Source organism: Furipterus horrens, unplaced genomic scaffold (assembly GCF_987537825.1).
Source record: "Furipterus horrens unplaced genomic scaffold, mFurHor1.1.pri manual_scaffold_2, whole genome shotgun sequence".
Classification (NCBI taxonomy): Eukaryota; Metazoa; Chordata; class Mammalia; order Chiroptera; family Furipteridae; genus Furipterus; species Furipterus horrens.
The window spans coordinates 145,417,043-145,440,166 of record NW_028327172.1 but is presented as its reverse complement, the minus strand read 5'-3'; the positions used below and the strand labels follow the sequence as shown (position 1 = coordinate 145,440,166).

At 32.7% G+C, this 23,124-nt stretch overlaps 1 protein-coding gene across 1 annotated transcript in view; it reads right to left on the bottom strand.

Annotated features, from left to right (window-relative positions):
* MALRD1 (MAM and LDL receptor class A domain containing 1) overlaps positions 1-23,124 on the bottom strand; it is a 622,346-nt gene that overhangs the window by 374,350 nt on the left and 224,872 nt on the right. Inside the window, 2 exon segments of the mRNA XM_090268028.1 lie at positions 717-819; positions 4,638-4,808. Coding sequence (XP_090124154.1) covers positions 717-819; positions 4,638-4,808 — 274 coding nt within the window.

Sequence of the window (23,124 nt, the reverse complement as noted above, 5' to 3'; positions counted from 1 at the left end):
TTATTTTAAATTCATAGAATTAAGCTCTGTGCAGTTAAAACTAATAGATATTTGCCTCATTTTCTAAGAACATCCCCATTCTTCCAAAGAGTAAGTTTTAAACCATATACACACATCCATGGAGCTCTTGTTTTCTTGATAATCCATAAAAAATAAAATCGATATCAAGTATATTGGCATGTAATTATTTCCTTTTTACATATTTAACCTATGTTCTCTTATTTAATTGATAGATATATATGATCTTATCCTCCTAATATTATTATAATCTATGTGAGAACACATACATCACACAGTTTTCTTTTTTCCCCAAAATATTTTAGAATGCAGTAAATCTATAATCTCTAATAAGGTTCAACAATATAATCTGCTTTTGAAAATCTGCCCTTTTAATCAAACCTTAAATAAATTAATGTAATCACAGTCTCTGGGAATACATTTATGAAATAGAAGGAGGTGCTCTTTACATATGGGACAGTGATTGTGGAATGGAGGATAATTATCATTAAAATTAAATGTCCCTTGAAGCATTGTTATCTAATTGGGAGAAATTAGAACATTCTGGAATTATAAATTCCTATGGAAAATATTATATGTATTGATACAACACATAAGAAATGGAATGGGAGAACAAGACTATGAATGGAGGAAATAAAGTAGGATTAAATAAAAAATCAACAAAACCGCTTTATTACCCACGCGTTTGGATCACAGACCTGTGTTTGTGAATGAAGACCTAAAAACACTTCTACTCTCTTCCGCTGTGCGCCTTGCTGCCCACTTTGGGCCCACAATCTAGAAGTCACATTGTCTTTCTTGCTGGGTACCTACAGAGAGATGTCAAGTGAGAAGTGTTGAAATATTGTTTTGATAAATTTTAAACATATAGAATTTTCCAATCTTTAAAAAACTTTAATATCAACATGAAGTCTCTGAGAGAAAAGTTGAGATGTTTTTCATTAGACATCTTTGTTTTCCACACAGCATGGTGTCTCTAGGGCATCTCCTAAGCTTTGTGTAATAAAATTGAGCATGAATATCTGTCAATCAAGTGGGACTATATCTGGGTACCATTTAATTAAGAACTCTAACTACATTAGCTTTTTAAAAATCTGACGGCATTAGCCTGGCTGATTAGAACATCATTCTAATATACCAGGATTGAGGGTTTGATCCCTAGTTAGGGTACATATAATAAGCAACCAATGAATTCAGAAATAAGTAGAAAAACAAATTGAACATAAATAAGTAGAACAACAAGAAATAAAGAACAATTTAAATAAAATATAAAAAGTAAAAATATGGCAGCAGTAACAATTGGAATTTTATATATTGAATAATATCTATGTAGTTGAATAAAAAGCACAAATTACTTACTAAACCACTTTTGAGAATGATCTGCCTCATCTTTTTGGGTTCAGTGGGGACAGTGATGGTATTAGGGTAGGAGCGCACATGTGAGTGATAAGATCTCCCTATCCTACAGCCTTGAAACTACAAATTCTCATCAATACTGAATTCTCATTCTAAGGAAAAATTCAGATTAGTCTCAGCAGACTAATTATCACGGCTCTTCTTTAAGAATGATACAAAATGAGCCATCAAGAGAATAACTGAAGAGAATTGGGAAAAGCAGAACAATTCCGTGTTTTAAAATAACTGAAATGGTTTACTTAATTATTTCACAACAGTACTCATTAAAAATACAATGTGCACAAATCAAAGATTTATTCAGGTGAAGGGTTTGTGTGATGTTTTTGACTTTTTAAAGTGAAGGTAACTTTTAGGGGTTTCATTATTTTTTAAATTAAGTTCAAATGGTTGCTTTTATAGTAGTAGAGTTTTGACTTACTAATATATGGCTAGAAAAAATATTACTAAATTATTGGTCTATAAAATTCAGAATGTTATCAAAGTCAAAAAATATCATTTTTCAAAAAATAAAAATCATTTTTGATGGATACTAGAAAAAATATATGGGGAGTAGACCTTTGTATGAATATTACCCTATATACAAATCACTAAGGAAAAACGTGTTTATACAACATAGTAATGCAATATTTAGTGTTATTTAGCCATATACAAAAGTAAAAATCATATGTATTACTATTTTAACTATTTGATAAACACATAAAATTTTGAATATAGTTTTATAATTTTTCATCTGCTAATACAAAATATTATCTAGAAAGTGAAAGCATATTTTAGATAATTAATCTCAATTACAAAATATACTAGGTAAATAATTTTCATCTTCTAATGAAAGCCCTGCAGTAAATTGTATTGATTGTTATGCCTACATTTAATTTTAAAAAGTCAATGTAAAACAAATGATAAATTGCAAATTCAATCCACGTAACTATTGAATGTTTTCAAATTACTAAACACGCGCACATACACACATACAAACAAGTTTAATTTTAAATTATTTTTGGTAAGAGGTTGCATCTGTAATAAAAAAGGCAATGCTTCCAAAATTCATCAACAAATTTAATGTTTCCAATAAAAAAAGAGCCCTTTTTAAAAAAAATATATGTAATCTAACTATTTATTTGGAAAAATAAGTATTTAACATGGCCAGAAAAATCCTGGAAAAAGACAGTGATAAAATTACAATAATTAAAATTACAATCAAGTTACTAGGAAAGTAGTTAAGTGGTTGGTCAGCATTCTATTTCTCTGTCTTTATTGAGAAAAAAAAAAAATAGCATGTGCCCTGACCAGTGTGGCTGAGTTGGTTGAGCATCATCCAGCAAAGCAATAGGTCACCAGTACAATTTCTGATCAGGGCACATGCCAGGGCTACGGGTTCTGTCCCAGGTCGGGTCACATAACAGAGACCACTGATGAATGTTTCTTTCCCTCTCTTTCTCACTCCCTTCCCCTCTCTCGAAAAATAAATAGAACCTTTTTTAAAAAAGAGAGAGCACGAGACTGAGGAATCAGACACACCTAGGGCCTTGTAACCTTGAACAAGTAATTTTTTAAAAGAAAGAAAGAAAGCAGGTAACCTAAACATAATCTTCTTGCAAAATAGCTAAACACAGATTTCTTTGTAAATAAATTAATGGTATTTGACTGGGGGAATGGTGTGCGAGGGCAGTACTTATCCACTACTGCTTTTAGCAAGTTACCCCTGGTTTCAAACTGCTCATGTTGAACAATTCTGAAATTTTGGAATTTATTTTTTCAGATATGGCTTCCTGGAAAATGTCATATAATCTATGAAACTGAGTGTAAATGGAGATGCTTCAAAACACTGAGTTGGTTTCTTCTACTTAAATGATGTATTTATACATATTACTTACTAGCTGTATATTATATAAGCATTTCCAATATTCTAGAATAAGATCCAAGGATGTGCATTCAGATTCCAGGACCTCTCTCTGGTTTATCTGTACAACCTAGTTTTCTAAAAGAAACCAGGACCCAGTGGAGAAATAGTTAACTCCAAAGACAGAATTAGATAAAAATATGATGAATCTAGAACATCTTATTTTGACCAGAAAGAAAGAAAATACTCAGATTGATAGACTTGTCAAAGAAACACAGATGTCAGCTTAAAGGGTCTTCTATGACCAAATCTGGGACAATTTAAAAACCAATACATAATTAAACCAAAATGACTCCACAGTGATACAGGTTAATAGATGGATTAAAAATGGATCAATAAATGGAGAGAACTTTTTTTACAAAATAATGGAATTGGAAAACTACAGTAGAAAATCATCATAGTAAAATTCCATCAAAACAATACAAAAGGATGCAAAAATTAGTCGGTAAAATTTAGTTGAGATCAGGATTTTACATATTCTCAAAATATCTCTTCATAAAATATTAATTAATAACCAACGAAACAGAAGTACAGAGACTGATAGACACCATGCACTAGCCAATGGGATGCAATAAAAAATGCAATATTGGTGATGTTGCAGAAAAAGAAAAACTTAACATTCAACAAATACAAATTTAGGAACATTACAAAATAATTGAAATACAATTTTTAAAGTATCAGTGTCATAAAATTCTAGGGGAGATTAGGAAACATTCCAGTTTGAATGACAGTACAAAGAAATAACAACTAGGTGTGATATGTGATTCTGTATTAAACTGATTTTTTTTCTATAAAAGATGCAACTGGGACAATGGGCCAAAAATAAGATCTCTGAGGGAGGGTATATTGTTCTTTGAGATTCTTGCAAGATTTTGTGAGTTTGAAACAATGTAAACTTTTTACAAAGAAACAATTTGAAAAAGACTGCTGGAGAATGAGCACCACTACCATCAAAACAACATGCAAAATCCACATTCAATTTTCCCCAAAGTCTAAATAGTCATTTGTGCTATTCTCAGAATGTTGAGACTAAAACCTACATGAAACATTTCAAGTATAAAACCATATAACACAAGCTTTGACTTCAGAATAAATGAAATAATCATAAATTTACTAGTTAAAAATATATGTATTCTACTAGTCATTCAGGTCCAATTCTGCTAAAGCATTTTTTCAATCATATCATGCTGAAACTAGTAAAGTGTTGATAATTGTCCATTTTGATGTATTAGCAGACTATAGTTTAATAATACCAAATTGTGCATTATTAATTTTGATATAAAAAATTTCAGAAAAATGCAACATTCTAAGCAGTACCTGGAGAGAACCAACAGTGGCACCATTCATATGAGTCCAGAACACCAGGGTACATTTTGGTCCCGTGCGTGAAATGACAGGAGTGAGGATGTCAGCCATGTCACCAAATCTCCCATTTGAGCTATCACCATACAGGTACCAGCCATCTGTGGAATTTCTGGAAAATGATGATGTGCTTGTAAAATAAAAAGAAAAAAAATCACAAAATAAAGTTTGTCATTGATCATATCTTATCATTCCATAATTTTTCCTAAAAGTATAACAATGTTTTATAGCATAATGATGATTCATAACCTTCAGCAGAAATAATTCTTCTATTTTGATTTTGAATCCATGTATCAATTGATATAATATGTACAAATTATTGTAAAGGTTGAAATTACCAGTTCTAATCTATAATAATTTGGTTGATTTAGTTTTACAATGATACTACCAATACTCTGATTACATTTGCAGAGCTTATTTACATGTGGGTAAAATGAGACCATGAAGCACCTTAGGAAGAGGCATTAAAAAAGAATATGTATATATATATTTATATATATTACATATACATATGAATAAATAAAGCATAAAAAAACAGAAGGGGAAACTGGCTGAGTATTTTGCTTGTAGGTCTAAAAGGCTTCCAGGTTCAAATTTATTCTCTTTTAATTTAGGTCAGTTTTACTTAAACATATTTAATAAGCTGGTAGATAATTTTTAGTGCCTTTCTCTCCTAGTTCCAAATAAGAGAGGAAAATAATGATGGAAACAATTATATCAATGTAATCTTTCCATACAGGACAGAGTTTATGTCCCCACTTTAATGATCAATTCAAAACAAGGAAATAAAATGTTAAAGTCATTTTAGGTAACATACAGCTTTTTCAAATTAAATTTATTGGGATGGCATTGGTTAATAAGATTATATAGGATTCAAGTGCACATTTCTATGACACATTCCTCACAATTTGGGCATTCTGGCACTCTTTCTTTGCTTAATTAGTTTTCTTACCAATTTCTCATGTAAATATGATGTTAGATTGTATAGAGTTTAAACCTGCTAGTTATAATTTTATAACTTGAGCAAAGAAGTGTGAATCATTAATAGCAAACAGATGGAGAAAAGACAGAAGTACTCATTCAATCACCACATATTCATTGAGTCAAGCCTTCTGGTCTTGCCTGTCCAAGGCACTGGGAATATGACTGTGAGCAAAAGACACATAGGGTTTGGCCTTGAACCTCATCATTTACTAGGTGGGCAAACTTTAGATAAGTTATTTAACCTCTTAGAACATATTAGTTTCTTCATTTGTAAAGTGGAATAGTTCTGTGTACAGTCTTAATAGAAATTAGAAATTAGAAATAAAATAAGTGCAACATCTGACACAGCACATGGCATATCTTCTATATTTAATAAATTATAGCTGTGATTTGTGGTTATGTTTATGTCATTAGTTACTGCTAATATAATGAAGAGTTTAATGTCCTGCGAACCACAGAGGGTATAAATTATCATTGTCACAATTTTGGCAATGATAAAAGCATCTAGTCTGTGGTTCAACTGGAGATCTCTGTATTAGTTTCCCAGAAAGCATACAATAAAAATAATAGTAATTTTTAAGTTTCCAAATCCATTATAATTTAATAAAATTCAGTAATTAGAATAAATATAAAATAAATTGTTAAAACAAGTCCTTTTAATGATATGTTCCTGAAATATCCCCTTCTTGGTAAGGAAAAGAAGGGAGACGTAACAGAAGATCAACTTGAAAATTTCAAACAACAAAACTCCATTTTTGTGTTTATATAGCACTATAAACACAGTTCCAGTGTAACAGTATGTCTTACATGAGGTGGCACCCCCCAAAACTGGAATTGTCTTCTGGATTGTGGGGCCCTTGTAGTATGGGCTTCCCCCACTAGGTGACTGTTACAGAAACCTGTCTGTATCAGTGTACCAGCTGGCATTGTTGCGAGAGGCTGTGTTCAGATTCAGTGAATCTCTTTTGAAGAATGTTTCAACGTGTTTTCCCGTTTCAAGAGGGGTAATTTATGGGTGCATCTGCCGGCAGCACACTGAGTGCTCAGCAGTGTTTGACCGAAAACAGCATGACCCCCATGCCCCACCCTCTCTATTTTCTGATTTCACCCTGAACAACTTTTTGTTTGTTTGTTTCCCTTGATGAAAAAGTCTCAAATGGGAAGTATTTCACCGATGTGGAAGAGGTAAAACAAAAAAATGTCAAAAGTGCTAAAAGGCATCAAAATGAACAAATTCAAAAACTGTTTTGAGCAGTGGAAAAAATATCTTGATAAGCATATTGCATCAAATGGAGAGTACTTTGAAGGTCCCTGAAGTTAAAACAGGTAAGAATATAAACACATAATTTTTTATAAACAAATTCTGTTTTTTCAGGTCCTCTCCCATATGCATTAACTCAGGGCACATGATATATGTATGATTCCTAATGGAAAAATGAAGAATCATACGAACACCTGCCCATGCCTGGGATGAGATTATTCAACCATGTTCATGTAAAGGAAATCAACTCCCCTCCTGCGCATTAAATGAGTACAGCAGTAATGATCACACCTAACTTTGTTGTCACCCATAAAACATCATCATTTCTCCACCAGCCTTCAGACTGTCTTTTGTCACACAAAGCATAAAGTAGGCTGTTTTATAAAAACATATCTTTTCTAGAAAACATATCATAAACCACATAGTAGTAAAGGTTTAAAGAAAGCAGTGTTAAACACCCAGGTGTTGCAAATGTAAAGACCCCAGGTGATGATGAACATATCATTAAAAGGTCAGTATAAATAAGAGGTCTGACTTAAAGTCCATGCTATTTTAAAGAAAATCTCCTAGGTCTCATTGGTAATCAGTTTCTAAAGTCTTACTGTTACACAGATTAAGCAATTAAATTATTATCCAACCATTTGAAAATCTCCTTCGTTAACTACCCTAATTAAAATAGTAATAAAAATACTCTTGCATGGAAAATTAAAATATTTTTGAGTTAGGTCTATTGACCTTTTATTTTGTAAATATAATAGATGAGACATATTATCCAGGCTTATTCTTTAGGTTGAGATATACCTTTTGATTCACTATAATATTGCAGGCTGTTTTTAACATAACTGATTGAAATTATCTGCAAAGAGTTGTCATAAACTTTATTAGCTTCATGAACAGCAGAAATACAAAGTGTTCAATCTAACAGTTTCCACAGTCTTACCCTAGTATATGTAGTGAACCATTCTGTCATGTAGAATGGCTCCCCATCTCTCCCACTGAACTCCACTGTGCATGATGAACAAAGTTCCTGATCCACCAACTACTGGAGTGGGATTCTTAAACCAGATCAATCAAAGTTCTTATGTGGTGTTTATAGAATATAAATCAAGGAAAAATAAGCATTCTTTCATGAGTGTCAAATTTCCTTACTAACTGACTCTCCAAGGTTTGAAACCAGTTCTGTTTGACTCAAAAAATCAATTTGACCTTATTGATCCTTTCCAAAATGCACTTCTGATTCTACCATCCTGCTGAGAAATCCTCAACACATTTTTACTGACTCAAAAGGGAGATTCTTGAGCTGAACTATGTTAGTAAGTAAGAAGCTTCAATAAATTATACATCAATTCACTACACACACTGTCCAGAACAACTGACTTCTTTTTCCAGAGCAGAAATTTCTTGATAAAGGAAGCAGTGAATTAATTTGCATTTTAGTGCAAACTCTTTATCTAGTCATGTATTGTTAACTGACAATCCACAAATTGGCGTTTCATTGGTGTATAATGAGGGTCAGAGGATATCCTTTATAAAGGCCATACAGTGACTATTTTAGGCTTTGTGGACCCTACAGTCCCTGTTACAATGATCTAACTCTGTCTTTGTAGCATGAAAACACCTTGGACTGCTTAAATGAAGGGTTATAGCCATGTTCCAATAAAACTATATTTATAAAAACAGGCATCAGGCTAGAATTGGCCCAAAGGCCATGGTTTGCTCACCCCTGATATATGGATAAAGTCTCACCTCATTAGGATCTGAGGAATAAATTTTGTACAAATATCTGTCCTCAACTTTAACATACTACTTAATTCAGACACACAGATTTATACTTATTGTATATGTTCATGCAATTATTCTAATACATCATGTACTTTCATTTTTTTCTGTCTCCCTTATACCAATCTTTCTTCTGGACATACTAATAAACCTGTTTTTAGTCTTTGCTCTATACTATTTTGATATATCCTCCACAACATATCTCATTCTAATCATTCTTCTGGGCACGCTAATAACTCTGTTCTTAGTCTTTCCTCTACATGATTTTGATTTATATTCCACAACATATTTCAAATATACTCTGACTTCCAAGCCTTCTTAGATTCCTAGACTCAAAATTCCTTAATTCAAATTTACCTCCTCACCTAAAAATTTTATAGCATTTATATAAAACTTGTTAAATACATTTTCATATTAGATTTTAATTCACTGAATATGAAGCTATATGCCCCACTAGATTATAAACACATCAAGGCACATATTTTATCTACTTTATTATAGTATCTAGAATACCTTGTAAAGTGGTTTTAACTCAATTGATACTCAATAAATATTTCCTCTATCTGTTGCTAAATAAGAGTAGTATAAAATTCCTTCTTTTCTATGCCAAAATTCTGCTTTACAAATGTAAGGCATCTACATTTTTAAAAAATGGCTTACAATTTTAGCAGAGTACTTTTGGATTTCTCTTCCCTAATCTATTGAAATAAAAATGAAGTAATGAACATTTGTTGAAATTTTGTGTAATTAGCTGGGGGATTTACCAGCTCAAAATTCAATAACAAAAGTACCAAAGCCAACTATTTTAATTAGAAGTACCCACAGTTCCTGTTTCAATATTATATGGCATTCACTGGAGAACAATTATTTGTGAAGCAAGTAGGAAAACATTAAAAAACTAACTTAAAAATTGTAAAAATCTAAGAAGTTAAAGAATGCAGCTGTATTTCCTTATCTTTTAATTCTAAAACAGGATTTTAAAAGGCTCAATAACATAAGTATATTCTTTATAAAATGGATTTTAAGCCAAAAACAAAAAGCATTAGCTTTTAAGATGTATAAAGTAAAATATAGTAGGTTTTTAGATCAGTCTTTATATTAGTTAGCCTTTAAATTAGGGAGAATTAAATAATAGTTTGTTGTTAGACACTTACAGCAAACACGAGTAAGCAGGATTAAAATCATTCCTACTTCATAGATTAGATAACTAAAATTAAATAATTTGTCAGTAGTAATTCCCTTGATGAGTATTGAAGCCAGGACTAGACTTAGATCCATCTCCCATATTTTATATTCTAAACTAGTTATCCTCTAACAGTGGTCTCTGAACCAGTATCATCATCTGAGAACTTGTTTAAAATGCAAATTCTTGGCCCCTATCTCAGTGGGACCTACTGAATAAAACTCTGGGGAAGGTCTCAGCAATCTGTTTAGCAAATTCTCTAGCTTACTCTGGTGCATGCTAAATTTTGAAACTCACCACCCCAAACCACTTACAGTAAAAGTTAAAATGGTGTTTACAATTCCAAGTTGCTACATCAAAATGCCAATCCAAATGAAATATCTAGAAAAATAGATATTCAAGCTTTATTTTTTTTTTCTTTTCAAAATACTCTAGGGAAAATAAATAACTAAGATTAAAACAAAATTGTGACACCTGATTTTTAAAAAACTCATTTTCTATTATATACTGTATAGAAAATAGGTCTGATCGTCTAGGAAAAAAAGAAAAAAGGAAGAAAAAGCTAGTTGGGAAGTGTATAGGTTAGAATTCTTAGTGAAATGCATTTAAGAAATACATCACATTTACACACAAAAAAAAATGTTATGTAAATAGCTCTTCATTTAAGCATTCCATGGATGCTTTCATGTCACAAAGACAGAGTTGAATCACTGTAACAAAAACGGTATGGTCCATAAAGCCTAAAATATTTACTTATGGCCTTTACAGAAAACATCCTCTAAACCTAGTTATACACCAATGAAATGTCAATCTGTGGATTGTCAGTTACTCACTTGACAAATATTTATTGAGTGCTCACAATGTGAGTGAATAAAACAAAACTAATGACTTGTTTTTGAGAATTACTAGATAATTAATACCTTCTCATCAAACATTTTGACCTAGCTTTCAAAATATATTAGAAAATATTACTGGAAATAAAAAGTATTACAAAACGATGTAGAGGTCAATAGTCCAAGAAAACATAACAATCCTTAATGTACATGAGCCTAACAACAGTGTTAAACTATGTGAAGCAAAAACTAATAGAGAAATAGATTAATTCACTATCTTAGTTAGAAACTTCGACACTCCTCTATCAAAACTGGACATATACAACAAGCCAAAGATCAGTTAGGACATAGTTGAACAAAACAGTATCATTAATCAACTACATATAATTGATATCTATAGACTACTTTATCCAACAACAGACTATACATTTGTCTGAAACTTACACAAAACATTCACATCTAGTGAGGATTGTTCACCAAAATACAAAAAAAAAAAAATTCTTAAAACTGAACAATAAAAAAATCAAATAACTCAACCCAATTAAGAAATGGGCCAAAGAGCTGAACAGACACCTCACCAAACAATATATACAGATAGCAAATAAGCACATGAAAAGATGGTTGTGCAGTCCGACTCGGGAGTGACACGGTATCTGTCTCCTCCCATGTTGAATCGACATCTTGCGATGACGCTGGAGTGTCCTCTCCAGTGAAGCTGAAGCTACAGAGCCTGGGCAGGGTGATATGGAGGGTCTGCTGTTGCCCAAGCAACAGACCCCCCCTCTCTTCGCAGCTGAAGGGTCCAAGGGAAAGACGGAGTCAATACAGCTTGGTTTCAGGTGCACAACCATTCTCGGCGGTGCAGATAGACTCTTAAGAAGCTACACCATCGTCTCTCGAGACGGACGGCTGCCGACGACGACATGAAAAGATGCTCCATATGTTATGTCATCAGGGAAATGCAAATGTAAACAACAGTGAGATACCACTACACACCTATTAGGATGATCAAAATCTAGAACACTGACAACATCAAATGCTGGAGAGAACGTGGAGGAATAGCAAGTCTCATTCATTGCTGGTGGGAATGCAAAATGGTGCAGCCACTTTGGGAGACAGTTTGGTGGTTTCTTACAAAACTAAATATACTCTTACCATGTGATCCAGAAGTCACACGCCTTAGTATTTACCTAGAAGAGTTGAATAAACCTGCAAGCGGATGTTTATAGCAACTTTATTCAAAATTGCTGAAACTTGGAAGAAACCAAGATGCCTGTCCTTAATAGGTGTGTGGGTAAATAAACTTCGGTGCATTCAGAAATGAGACCTTCACCCATTGTCCTTTATAAAATTACAAAGGGTCTTAATATCTGAGAGGGAGGGATTGTTATTTTTTTATTGTTAAAATAATTAATTAATCACATATTTACTAAAAATAAAAGAGAGAAGAAGAAGAAGAATATATGAAAGGGTGAAGTGGGAAAGTGTGTATGTACGAACCATGGGTATGGACTTGGGGGGGATTGCTGGGGGAGGGAGATGCTGGGTGGAGGGGAATAAAGGGGATAAAATTGGAACTATTGTAACAATATAGTCAATAAAATACATTAAAAAAAGAAAAAAATAGGATATTATTCAATGCTAAAAATAAATGAGCTATCAAGCCATGAAAAGACATGTGAAAACCTAAATGCACATTACAAAGGTAAAGAAGCGAATTTAAAAAGGCCATATATTGTGTCATTCTAACCATAAGACATTTTGGAAAAGACAAAACTGAAGAAAGTATAAAGTCAGTCGTTACAAGGGTTGTGTGGGTAGAGTGAGGATAAATAAGCAGAGCACAGAAGATTTCTCGAGCAATGAAAGTACTCTGTATACCACCGCATTGCTGGACAGATGTCATTATACATTTGTCCAAATGCATTTAATATATTACATCAAGGGGGAGCCATAATGTAAAACACGGATTTTGGGTGTGTTGATGTGTCATTGTAGGTTTGTCAATTGTAACATATGTACCAGGGTTCAATCTGGAGAATGAAGCCAGTCTCATCTAGCACATAGGGAAGAATCTATAGACACAGAGGCTGATACACATTATAAATATAAATAAAGTGAAAAACTCAAAAATGCTTAATAATTCTAATCTGTTACACAAATGATATAGTCATTACTTCATTGTGTTCAATGTAAGACAAAAATAAGTTAAACAAGAATTTCTAATATATCCTGAAACAATATGGGCCAGCAATGTTTGTAGTAAATACATTTATTTATTTAGACTTTTAATCTTAAACATCATTTATATGAATATACCCTCAAATCTCCTCTAATTTGCCTGGTATATCTTACCAGTATTATGATATTACCTTCTGTTGGTTCTATGACATGAGAAAGATTGAGAAGCACAGCTATAGACATCTTCCTCTGAAATGCAGTTTTGCTTATTCTGTAATCTAAAAGTGTAAGACTGCTACTGTAGGGGACAAAACCAATATTCAAGGGAGCATTCTATGTAAACAGAAAATAGGTTGTCAGATGTAAATGACAATACAAGTATGCAAATGAGTCAAAGTTTTCCAATCAGATTCTTACTCCTTCAATAACCTTTACCGGGATCTAAAAAATATTGAGAAGGTGTACTATACACTCAAAACTAAAATGGTCCCTGTTTCATTATTCTTTTCAGATGTTACAGGCAATGCTACCTTGAGATTTTTAATACTTCCACCTTTGCCCCAAATTTTTTAAAAAGCCACTCTGTACTGAACAAGAAATTAAATTAATAATAGAGCATGAGTATGTACCAGCTATGATGTCTAAAACTATCTATGAAGCTGACCTTCAGATATATACATTTGTTGAGGGCAGATGAGTTGGTTCTAGTTCTTAACCTCCTCACAGTCATATGTCAATGAGGAAATTCATGTTGTGTCATTATTTCTCTGTGCTTTGCCACCAGAGTTCAGTATCAGTATTTTAATACCTTGTATACTTGTTAAGTATGATCATGACTTATCATTCTTTGACCTTTACATTATTCCACAGCTTTGCTCATCAGCCATGACTGGTTATTTATAACATCACTAGTCTGTGATAGAAAGGTCAATCTAAATTCTGACTGTACAAAAAAGATTTGATCATATTGCAAGTATTTTAAAATATAAACAAATACCACTACAGTGTTCTGTGGCTGATTGTATGTTTTTCTAATAAAATGAGTGCATAATGTCAGAACTGGAATATATATTAAGGCAGTCCTAGTAATTAAATGGAAATGGTACAAGCTACAACAGTTAAGTACTGTTAAAAGGGAACACTTTTTTTTATTTGAACATGAACAGTAAAAGGGTCTGGCCCAAGATAATTTAGCAGTAATGTTTCCATTTCACAAAAAACCTACCATGTGCCTTTATTTTATACCAAGCTTTGAAATAGGCTGCTTCTATTGCCTGGAATTATTTGGTGTTTATATTTACATGTCTTAGAAATTTTGTTGATAAAAATTAAATTATTGAATTTAAGAGTTTATTTTTAAATAATGTAATAATAAAATAAAATAAATAAAAGTTACTTAATTTTTAAAATCTTTGTTTTCTAATTAACTTGCTAAAAGTTTTCCCAGATGTCATGAGTTCATGACATCCTTACAGTACGACTGTGTTTCATTATAAAATTTTGTATTTAATTTAAAAGAAACTAAAAAGTAAACCTTAGCAAGAAATTTATATCTCTAGGAGAACATGAGAAAATGTAATTTTAAACCTAACAATTTCCCCCAAAAAATTCTAGCTCAAGATATTTTTGTAATTTTTTTCTTTTTTATAAGAAAATGCATACATCTCATGTAAATTATATTCAAAGTTAATAAACATATTATATCAGTGGATATACATTAAGAATATAATACATAAAGGAATAATCCACAAAATCATTAAAGTTCTATCTATAGAAGCTTAAAAAAGAGAATTAATTTTATCCTCAAAATTTTATTATTGTCGCCATTCTCCATTGGCTTTGTCTTAAGCTTATCTTTATCTTCTGAGGACTCGCTTCCTTTGGTCCAAGTATTAAATGTTTTAACTTTCTTGTCTTATCTTTTCTCATCATTCATGGCATCCCTCTTCTCTCATAGCCACCTGGCATGAGATCAGCACTATGGTAGACATTGACTAAAATAGTCAAAGTAGTCAGCCCCTTTCTCTTGAGATGCTTATAATATCAAGCAGAAGCAAAACAAGCAAATTAATATTGATGATATTCCACGACATATGCTGTAATACAGAGAATACTCAAAGAATAATTAGACTGGAGAGAGGGATCAGGGAAAGTTGCCCAGGAGAGTTGACTTTCACCTAATTTGCAGGGATGATTTAGGAGGTTGTTGAATGAAGGCACTGTGCCATAAAATAGTCTCACTTGGGGAATTAAATGATTTGTTGGATCGATAGGAGAGTGAGCTGATGAGGAGGCCAAAATAAGAAGCCTTAGCCAGACAATAAAAGATCTTAATGATGAATGTTATGGAACCTTACTATAGTAATCATTTTGACATATACACATATATAGAATCACTATATTGTAGACTTTAAACTTACACAATGTTATATGTCAATTATAGCTTTAAAAAAATCCTAAGGAAAAAAGATGTTAAGACCAAGTTAAAGAGATAAAGGACACCTATTTGGGAAGTCTGCAAATTGTCTTAAACTAAAAAAATTCAAAAACAAAATGGTTACCTTCTGTTTCTACAGAAAGTTTCTAATTGGAATTCTGCCATCCCAGATTTTAAACTTAAAAACTAATGGTCTCTTTAGATGTCCTTTGTTTTTCACCTTGCATTTCCAACTAATCATCCAATTGTATTTCATTTACATCATACATGTATCACTGTTGTTCCCTTCTAGTGAACTTTCCATTTTAGCTATTAAGCTTTTCAACTCCAGAATTTCTATTTGATTCCCCTCAGTAATTTTTATATTATTGATATGCCATATTTGGTAAGGCATCTGTATGTTACTTCCTTTTTTTAGGCATGGTTTATTTTAGTTCTTTGATAATATTTATAGTAGCTGATGTAAAGTCTTTGTCTAGTAAGCTCAATGTCTAGGCTTCCTAAGAGAAAGTTTCTTTTGACTGCCTCTTTTCCTGTGTGAAAGCCAGACTGACTTTCTTGAACTCAGGAAATCATAACTCCTCCTCCCAGGTTTTGTTGCTGCGTCTGTTTGCTGTCTTTTTTTTTTTTTTTTTTTTTAATCCTCACCCAAGGATATGTTCCATTGATTTTAGAGAGAGAGGAAAGGGAAGAGGAAGAAAGAAAGAGACATTGAAGTGAGAGAGAAACTTTGACCGGTTGCCTTTCATATGCACCCCAGCTTGGTATTGAACCTGTAACCTAGGTAAGTACCCTGACCAGGGACTGAGCCCTCAACTTTTTGGTATATGAGACAATGCTCCAACAAACAGCCAACCTGGCCAGGGCTTTGTTGGTATTTTAAATATAACTTCTACCTTTTGTGACAGCATGGATGGAACTGGAGAATATTATGCTTAGTGAAATAAGCCAGTTGGTAAAAGACAAATACCATATGATCCCACCTGTAAGAGGAATCTCATGAATAAAACAAACTAACAAACAGAATAGAACCATAGACATGGAAACATAGAACAGATTGAAAGTGACCAGATCAGAGAGGGGAGGGGGATAATGGTGGAAAGAAGGGGAAGTGAGTAGACAAAGAACATGTATGAATGACCCATAGACATAGACAACAGTGTGGAAATCTACTGTTGGGATGTGTGGAGGAAGGCAAAGGGTGAAAAACTGGGACAACTTAATAGAATAACAATTAAAAATTATTTAAAAAGAATTATGGACTAGTTTTCTATAATCTTTATTCACTGGTGTGTGCAGCCACAGCCTGGTAAGATTTGTGGGCACCTAATGATTGGACAGTAATTTCTTGGAATACACTGTCCAGCTTTTACTGAGGGGCTCCCTGTATGTTGTGGGGCATGCTTACAATACTCTAGTAAGCCGTTTATCTCCCTTTGTTTTCATTTCCTCTTTGTGCAGGGTCTTCTCAGGTATTTTCTGGGTATCCACAGCTTTGTGCATGTTCAATGGTCTTCTAGGTTCCCAGGAATACTGTGAATCATATCAGAGCCCCTTATAGACCTCATTCCCCAGGTTTCTTTTATGAAAATTTGATCAGATTCTTGTGTGCCACAATTTGTAATGGTCTCAGGTAAGTTCAAATGATAGCACATGATTATTTCCAACAACTTCCTTGAGAATAGAGCTGTTTGCATAGCTGTGATTCAGGTCAAATAAGGACAACCCTGAGAATAAAGCTTTTTCAGTGATCTGCCACTCAAATAATGATAGATATCTGGAGATTGAGCTTTTAGGGAGATTTAAACACTTTCTGCCCCTCCAGTATCTACTAAATGGCTTGTTTTCAAAGCAACAGAAATTACAAGGCTATTTCATGGTTTTCAAGTTGATCATGGAGATTATGGACAGATTAGTGTGGGGTTAGAACAAGTATGAAAGAAACAGAATTTTTAAAACCTTTCCTGGATTGTTGCTAGCCTTTATTTAATTTCTAGAGTTCTGAAAAAAATTGATAATTTTTGCCTGTTTTAATGAGGAAGCAGATTTTCAGAGGTACTAGCCATGCTATTCTGGAAGTGCCTATTATGTCTGCTTTTAGTGCTATTTATTTTGTGTATTTTTTAAATATTTTATTTATTTATTTTTAGCAAGAGGGTAAGGGAAAGAGAAAGAGAGGGAGCGAAACATCAATGTGTGGTTGCTTGTCATGTGCCCCAAACTGGGAACCTGACCTGCACCCCAGGTATGTGCCCTGACTGGGAATTGAACCAGCAACCCTTTGGTTTGCAGGCTGGCACTCAATCCACAGAGCCACACCAGCCAGGGCTATTTTGTGTACTTTAATCAATATATTATTTATATATATGAAGGCCATAAACATGATTATTTTATATAGTCAATAGCCATTTAGACTAATTCATATATTTATCTTTGAGCTCTTATTAGTTTTTTCTATTTAGAATTATCTTCCTTTAGCTCTAAAGTTTCCTTTATTTCCTTTAGTGTGAGTCTGCAGGTAAAAATTTCTCTTAATTCATCTGCAAATGTCTTTATTGAGTCTTTATTTTTGAAATATATTTTCCTGAGTATAGAATTCTAGAATTTTCTTTTGTTTTGATACGTTGTACCTAGAAATAGGCAAGGCATTTGAGGTGCTCAATGATATATTCCTCTACAGAGGATAAATGTTCACTTCTTAATCTCTCAGCCACCTATAATTCCCAGCATCTCAGCCTCTCTACCAAGATACTGTGTGCTTTTCTTTCCCTTTAAAAATTATTTTTAATTTATTGAGGTGACATTGTTTAATAAAATTATACAGTTTCCAAGTGTACAGTTCTATAATATTTCATCTGTATATTGTACTGTGTGTTCACCACTCAAAGTCAAGTATCATTCTGTTACTATTTATCCCCTTTACCTTTTTCTACCTGTCCCCACCCCCCTTTCTCTCTATTATGAAGTATACTGTTGTCTGTGTCTATGAGATGTTTTTGCTTAATTCTTTCACCCATTTTACCCAAACTCCAAAACCCCTTTCCCTTTGAGAGCTGTCAGTCTGTTATCTGCATCCGTGAGTCTGTTTCTTATTTTGTTTGTTTATTTTGTTCATTAGATTCCACATATAAATGAAACCATAAGGTATTGGTCTGACTGGCTCATTTCATTTAGGATAATAAATACTCTCCAGGTCTAATCCATCCTGCTGCAAAAGGTATGATTTCCTTTTCACTCTTTTTAAGGCTTATCAGTATTCCATTGCATAAATGTACCACAGCTTTTTTATCTACTCATCTATTGATGGACACTTAGGCTGCTTCCAAATTTTGGCTATAATAAATGATACTGCAATAAACATAGGGGTGCATATATTGTTTTGAATTAGTGTTTTGAGTTTCCTCAGATAAATTCCCAGATGTGGAATCACTGGATCATAAGGAAGTTCTGTTTTTAATTTCTTTTTAATTTTATTTTTTGGTTATTCAATTACAGTTTTCCCATTTTTCCCCCATTGCTCCCCCCTCCCAGCCCATCCCCTCTCCCACAATCATATCCCTCCCCTTTGTCCATGTCCATGAGTCATTCATACACGTTCCTTGACTAGACCCTTCCCTTACTTATCCCCCTTCTCTCCCTCCCCCCTCCCCCCTACTGACTACTATTCTAGTCTTTGCCTATTTAGTTCGTTTGTTTGTGTTGCTCTTTAGTTTCCTGTATTGGGTGATATCATCTGTTTTTAATTTTTTACGGTATCTCCAAACTGCTTTCCATAGTGTCAGCACCAATTTACACAAGGGTCCCCTTTTTCTCCACATCCTCACCAGCACTTGTTGTTTGTTGATCTGTTGATAATGGCCATTCTGACAGGTGTGAGGTGATATTTTATTGTGGTTTTAATTTGTGTTTCTCTAATGACTAGTGATATTGAGCATCTTTTCAATCTATTAACCATCTATATGTCTTCTTTGGAGAAGTGTCTATTCAGGTCCTTTGCCCATTTTTAATTGGATTTTTGGGGGGTGTAAAGTTTTATAGATTCTTTATAAATTTTGGATATTAACTCATAAGATATATTGGTGACTATGTTCTGCCATTCAGTGTTGTTGTTTTCTAATTTTGTTGATGGTTTCCTTTGCTATGCAAATACTTTTTAGTTTGATGTAGATGTATTTGTATATTTTTGTTGTTGTTTTCCTTGCCTGAGGGGATGTATCAGAAAAAATATTGTTATGAGAAATGTTTGAGATTTTACTGCCTGTGTTTTCTTCTAGGATTTTTATGGTTTTGACCCTAACCTTAATTCTTTAATTTGAGTTTATACTTGTGTAGTAAGAAGGTGGTCTGGGTTTTTTTTTTTGTTTGTTTTTGTTTTTTCATGTATCTGTCTATTTCATTCAATGCCATTTATTTAATAGGCTATCTTTACCCCATAGTATGTCTTTGCCTCTTTGGTCAAATGCTAATAGACTGTAAAGGTGTGGGTTTATTTCTGGGCTTTCTATTCTGTTCCATTGATCTATATATCTCCTTTTATGCCAGTACCATGCTGTTTTGATTACAATGGCCCTGTAGTATGGTTTGATATCAGGTAGTGTGATTCCTTCATCTTTTTCTTTCTCAAGATTCTGTGGCTGTTGGAGGTCTTGTATGGTTTCACATACATTTTTGGAATATTTGTACTAATTCTGTGAAATACGCCATTAGTATCTTGATTGGAATCACACTGAATCTATAGATTGCTTTGGATAGTATGGACATTTTAATAATTTAGTTCTTTTCATCCATGAACACAGTGTATGCTTCTACATATTTGTATCTTCTTCAGTTTCTTTCTTCATTGTCTTATAATTTTCCAGGTACAGGTCTTTCACATCCTTGATTAAATTTATCCCTACAAGTTTTTTTATGCTATTGTAAATGGAGCTTTTCTTTCCCTTCTCTAGTCCTGCTACACTAAAAGAGGACACCCTCTCAGGTTCTGTAGTCACATTGTTCTCTTACAGCTAAGTGATTGCTTTACTCCTTTGCCATCAATGATTCTAGTGGTCGCAGGGAACACACTCCTTTGATAATCATCATTACTCAATATAATGGACTGTTCTCCTTAGATATCATTTTTCTTTCTTGTATTACTTATCTGTTATCTTGCAAAGCATCTTTTTCTCAAGAGACCTTCATTTCTGTTTGAGGTACTATCAATCTTCCATCACCAAGGCACTGAATCTGGAAATCAAATATTTCCCTGCCAACCACAGGCTCTGAGTTATTAAGTTTTTATATTATAAAACTAATGTTTGTTATTTTTCTATGATGGCTATAACCACAATATTATTACTGCTTGGTGAAATTTGGTGTAGCTATTTAAAGAAGCTCAATAATTACTTTTACCACATTATGTTTTCTTTATTTAGTGCACTATCAATTTCCCACTTCTGTGTCCAGATAACATTGTACCTTTTTGCTATGGTTACTATATTCTTTTTAAATGATACATAATTTTTTAAAATTATCTTATATATATTCCAAAATTTTAAAATTCTTGCATCTCCTTTTATTACTTGCTTAAAATATTTTTCATAACAGGTATGCAGAAGTCCTTTTCTCCATTTAAAATTTTTATTTTAATATAGGGACTGATGATCAGAAAACAACAAAATGTGTTATTTAAAAATATATATTTTTCTCCTTATAGTTGCCATAGAATTTATATTAGTTTCAGATGTACAACATGGTGATTAGACATTTATATAACTTATGAAGTGATCTACCACATAAGTCTAATACCCATCTGACACCATATACAGTTATTAAAATATTAACTATATTGTCTATTCTGTACTTCACATCCTTGTCACTTTTTTTTTGTAATTCCTTCCCTGTTTTCACCCATAACCCCAGCCCTCATTTATTTTGTTTTTATATCCCACATATAAATGAATTCATATGGTATTTGTCTTTCTCTGTGCAAAAATATCTCTTAAATTGCATTTTAACATGCCTTCTAAAGTAACATTTCATAGGAATATAAATGATCTTTTGAATATAGTTTGCACATTTATGAAGCCATATATGTAGTCATGACAGTCTTATAAAAATTTGACTAGGTATATATAGACAATTACAAAAAATAGGAATGATGATACAATTTAAAAACCTACAACCTAAACCCAAACATTATTATTCCACAATCTGTATTACTTGTGATGTGATGCCACAAATAAAATATCTAAACATTTTTAGTTGCTTAAAGAAAATATCATCAATATATTCTTTCGCTTTAATCTTATAATTGTAAAATTTTATAAATTATTTTTAATTATCTTAGCTGAATAATAATAAAAAATAGAATTACTTCATAAAAACAATTTTAAGTAAATAATAAATTAGTCTAATTGAAACAAAGTTCGCAGAACTAGTACATTTCTAATGAGATCATTAATATTGCTTGCATTTCCTTAAAATAATGTTTATATTACTTAAGTATCAACTTGTTCAAAATGTACTGCTAGGTACAAAAAGAAATATTATGATATAGTACAACATCATAAATTAAGTGTTACACACACAAAATAATAATAAGACCAAAAGAAAAGACACTAAATGAGGCCACAGATAAAACATGATCACTAAATTCATTCTGTAAGTTCCACAGAATCACTAACTTTAGAAAATGAACAGAAAACTATAAACAATAATATAATTCAGAGCCTCAAGAAAACACAAAACTAAACCATTTTTTTCAGTAAAATTATATCGTGTGCTCATAACAGATTTTAAACTAATTTTTCACAACTATCTTCATAAAGAAAAAAACAAGATATAATTTAACTAGTAACTCATTCACTCACTTTCAAAGTGTTATTTTATTTAAAGAATCAATTCAATAAATCAATACACAAGTAACCAGTAAGGTAATTAACTGCATCCTTTATAAACCTACTGTAATTTATTGTGACATTATAATCCTGGGTCTTTCCAAATATCAGCCAGGTCTTTATATTGAGCATATGTTTAAAGCCAATTCCTGTCAATGCTAAAATATTGAGGTGGGGGGAATCAATAACAGCTCCAAGTAATCTTAAATAATTTCTGGAAGATTTGTCCACAAGATGATGAAGACCTCTATATTTTTCTCTACTGAAAAAAATCATGCCAAACCTGCTTGTTCCTCACATAAAACACTTAAGTGGGAAAGTCAGACTCCCAGTTTACCAAGTTACAAATGATAAAGCATTTCAGAACAACAAAGAATTAGAAACTTAAAAGGACTGTGATTCTAGAAGAGAAAATACTTATGTTTGTAGGGAGGGAAAGGTATTAAAAAAGAGCCCAGTCATGAGATCACATACCCAAGAAGTTGATAAAGGCGAAAATGTTGCTCAGGTTAGAAGTCCACTTCTCAGAGTCATTCCTGTATGAGAATCAGAGCAAAAATAGCACCTGGAGCTTGTGTTTGGGGGTTATCTGGATAGGGCCTGAATTTCAGTATGTTTTATCAGTATTTCCAAGTAAATCCAATGCACTGCCAATTTTGAGGAACAGGTCCTGACTAAACAAACAGGTCCCCAAAGTGTGGTTTCCAAACCAGCAGCATCAGCATTACCTAGGAACTTGTTCTTTTTTTTTAATGTAAATTCTAGGGTCCACCTCCCCTCCCCAGACCTAATTAATCAAAAACTCTGGAATGAGCCTAAGATTCGAGTCTTAACAAGCTCTCCAGGTGATTTTGATAACGTGCTTAGGAACCACTAAGCTACAGCAATCCCT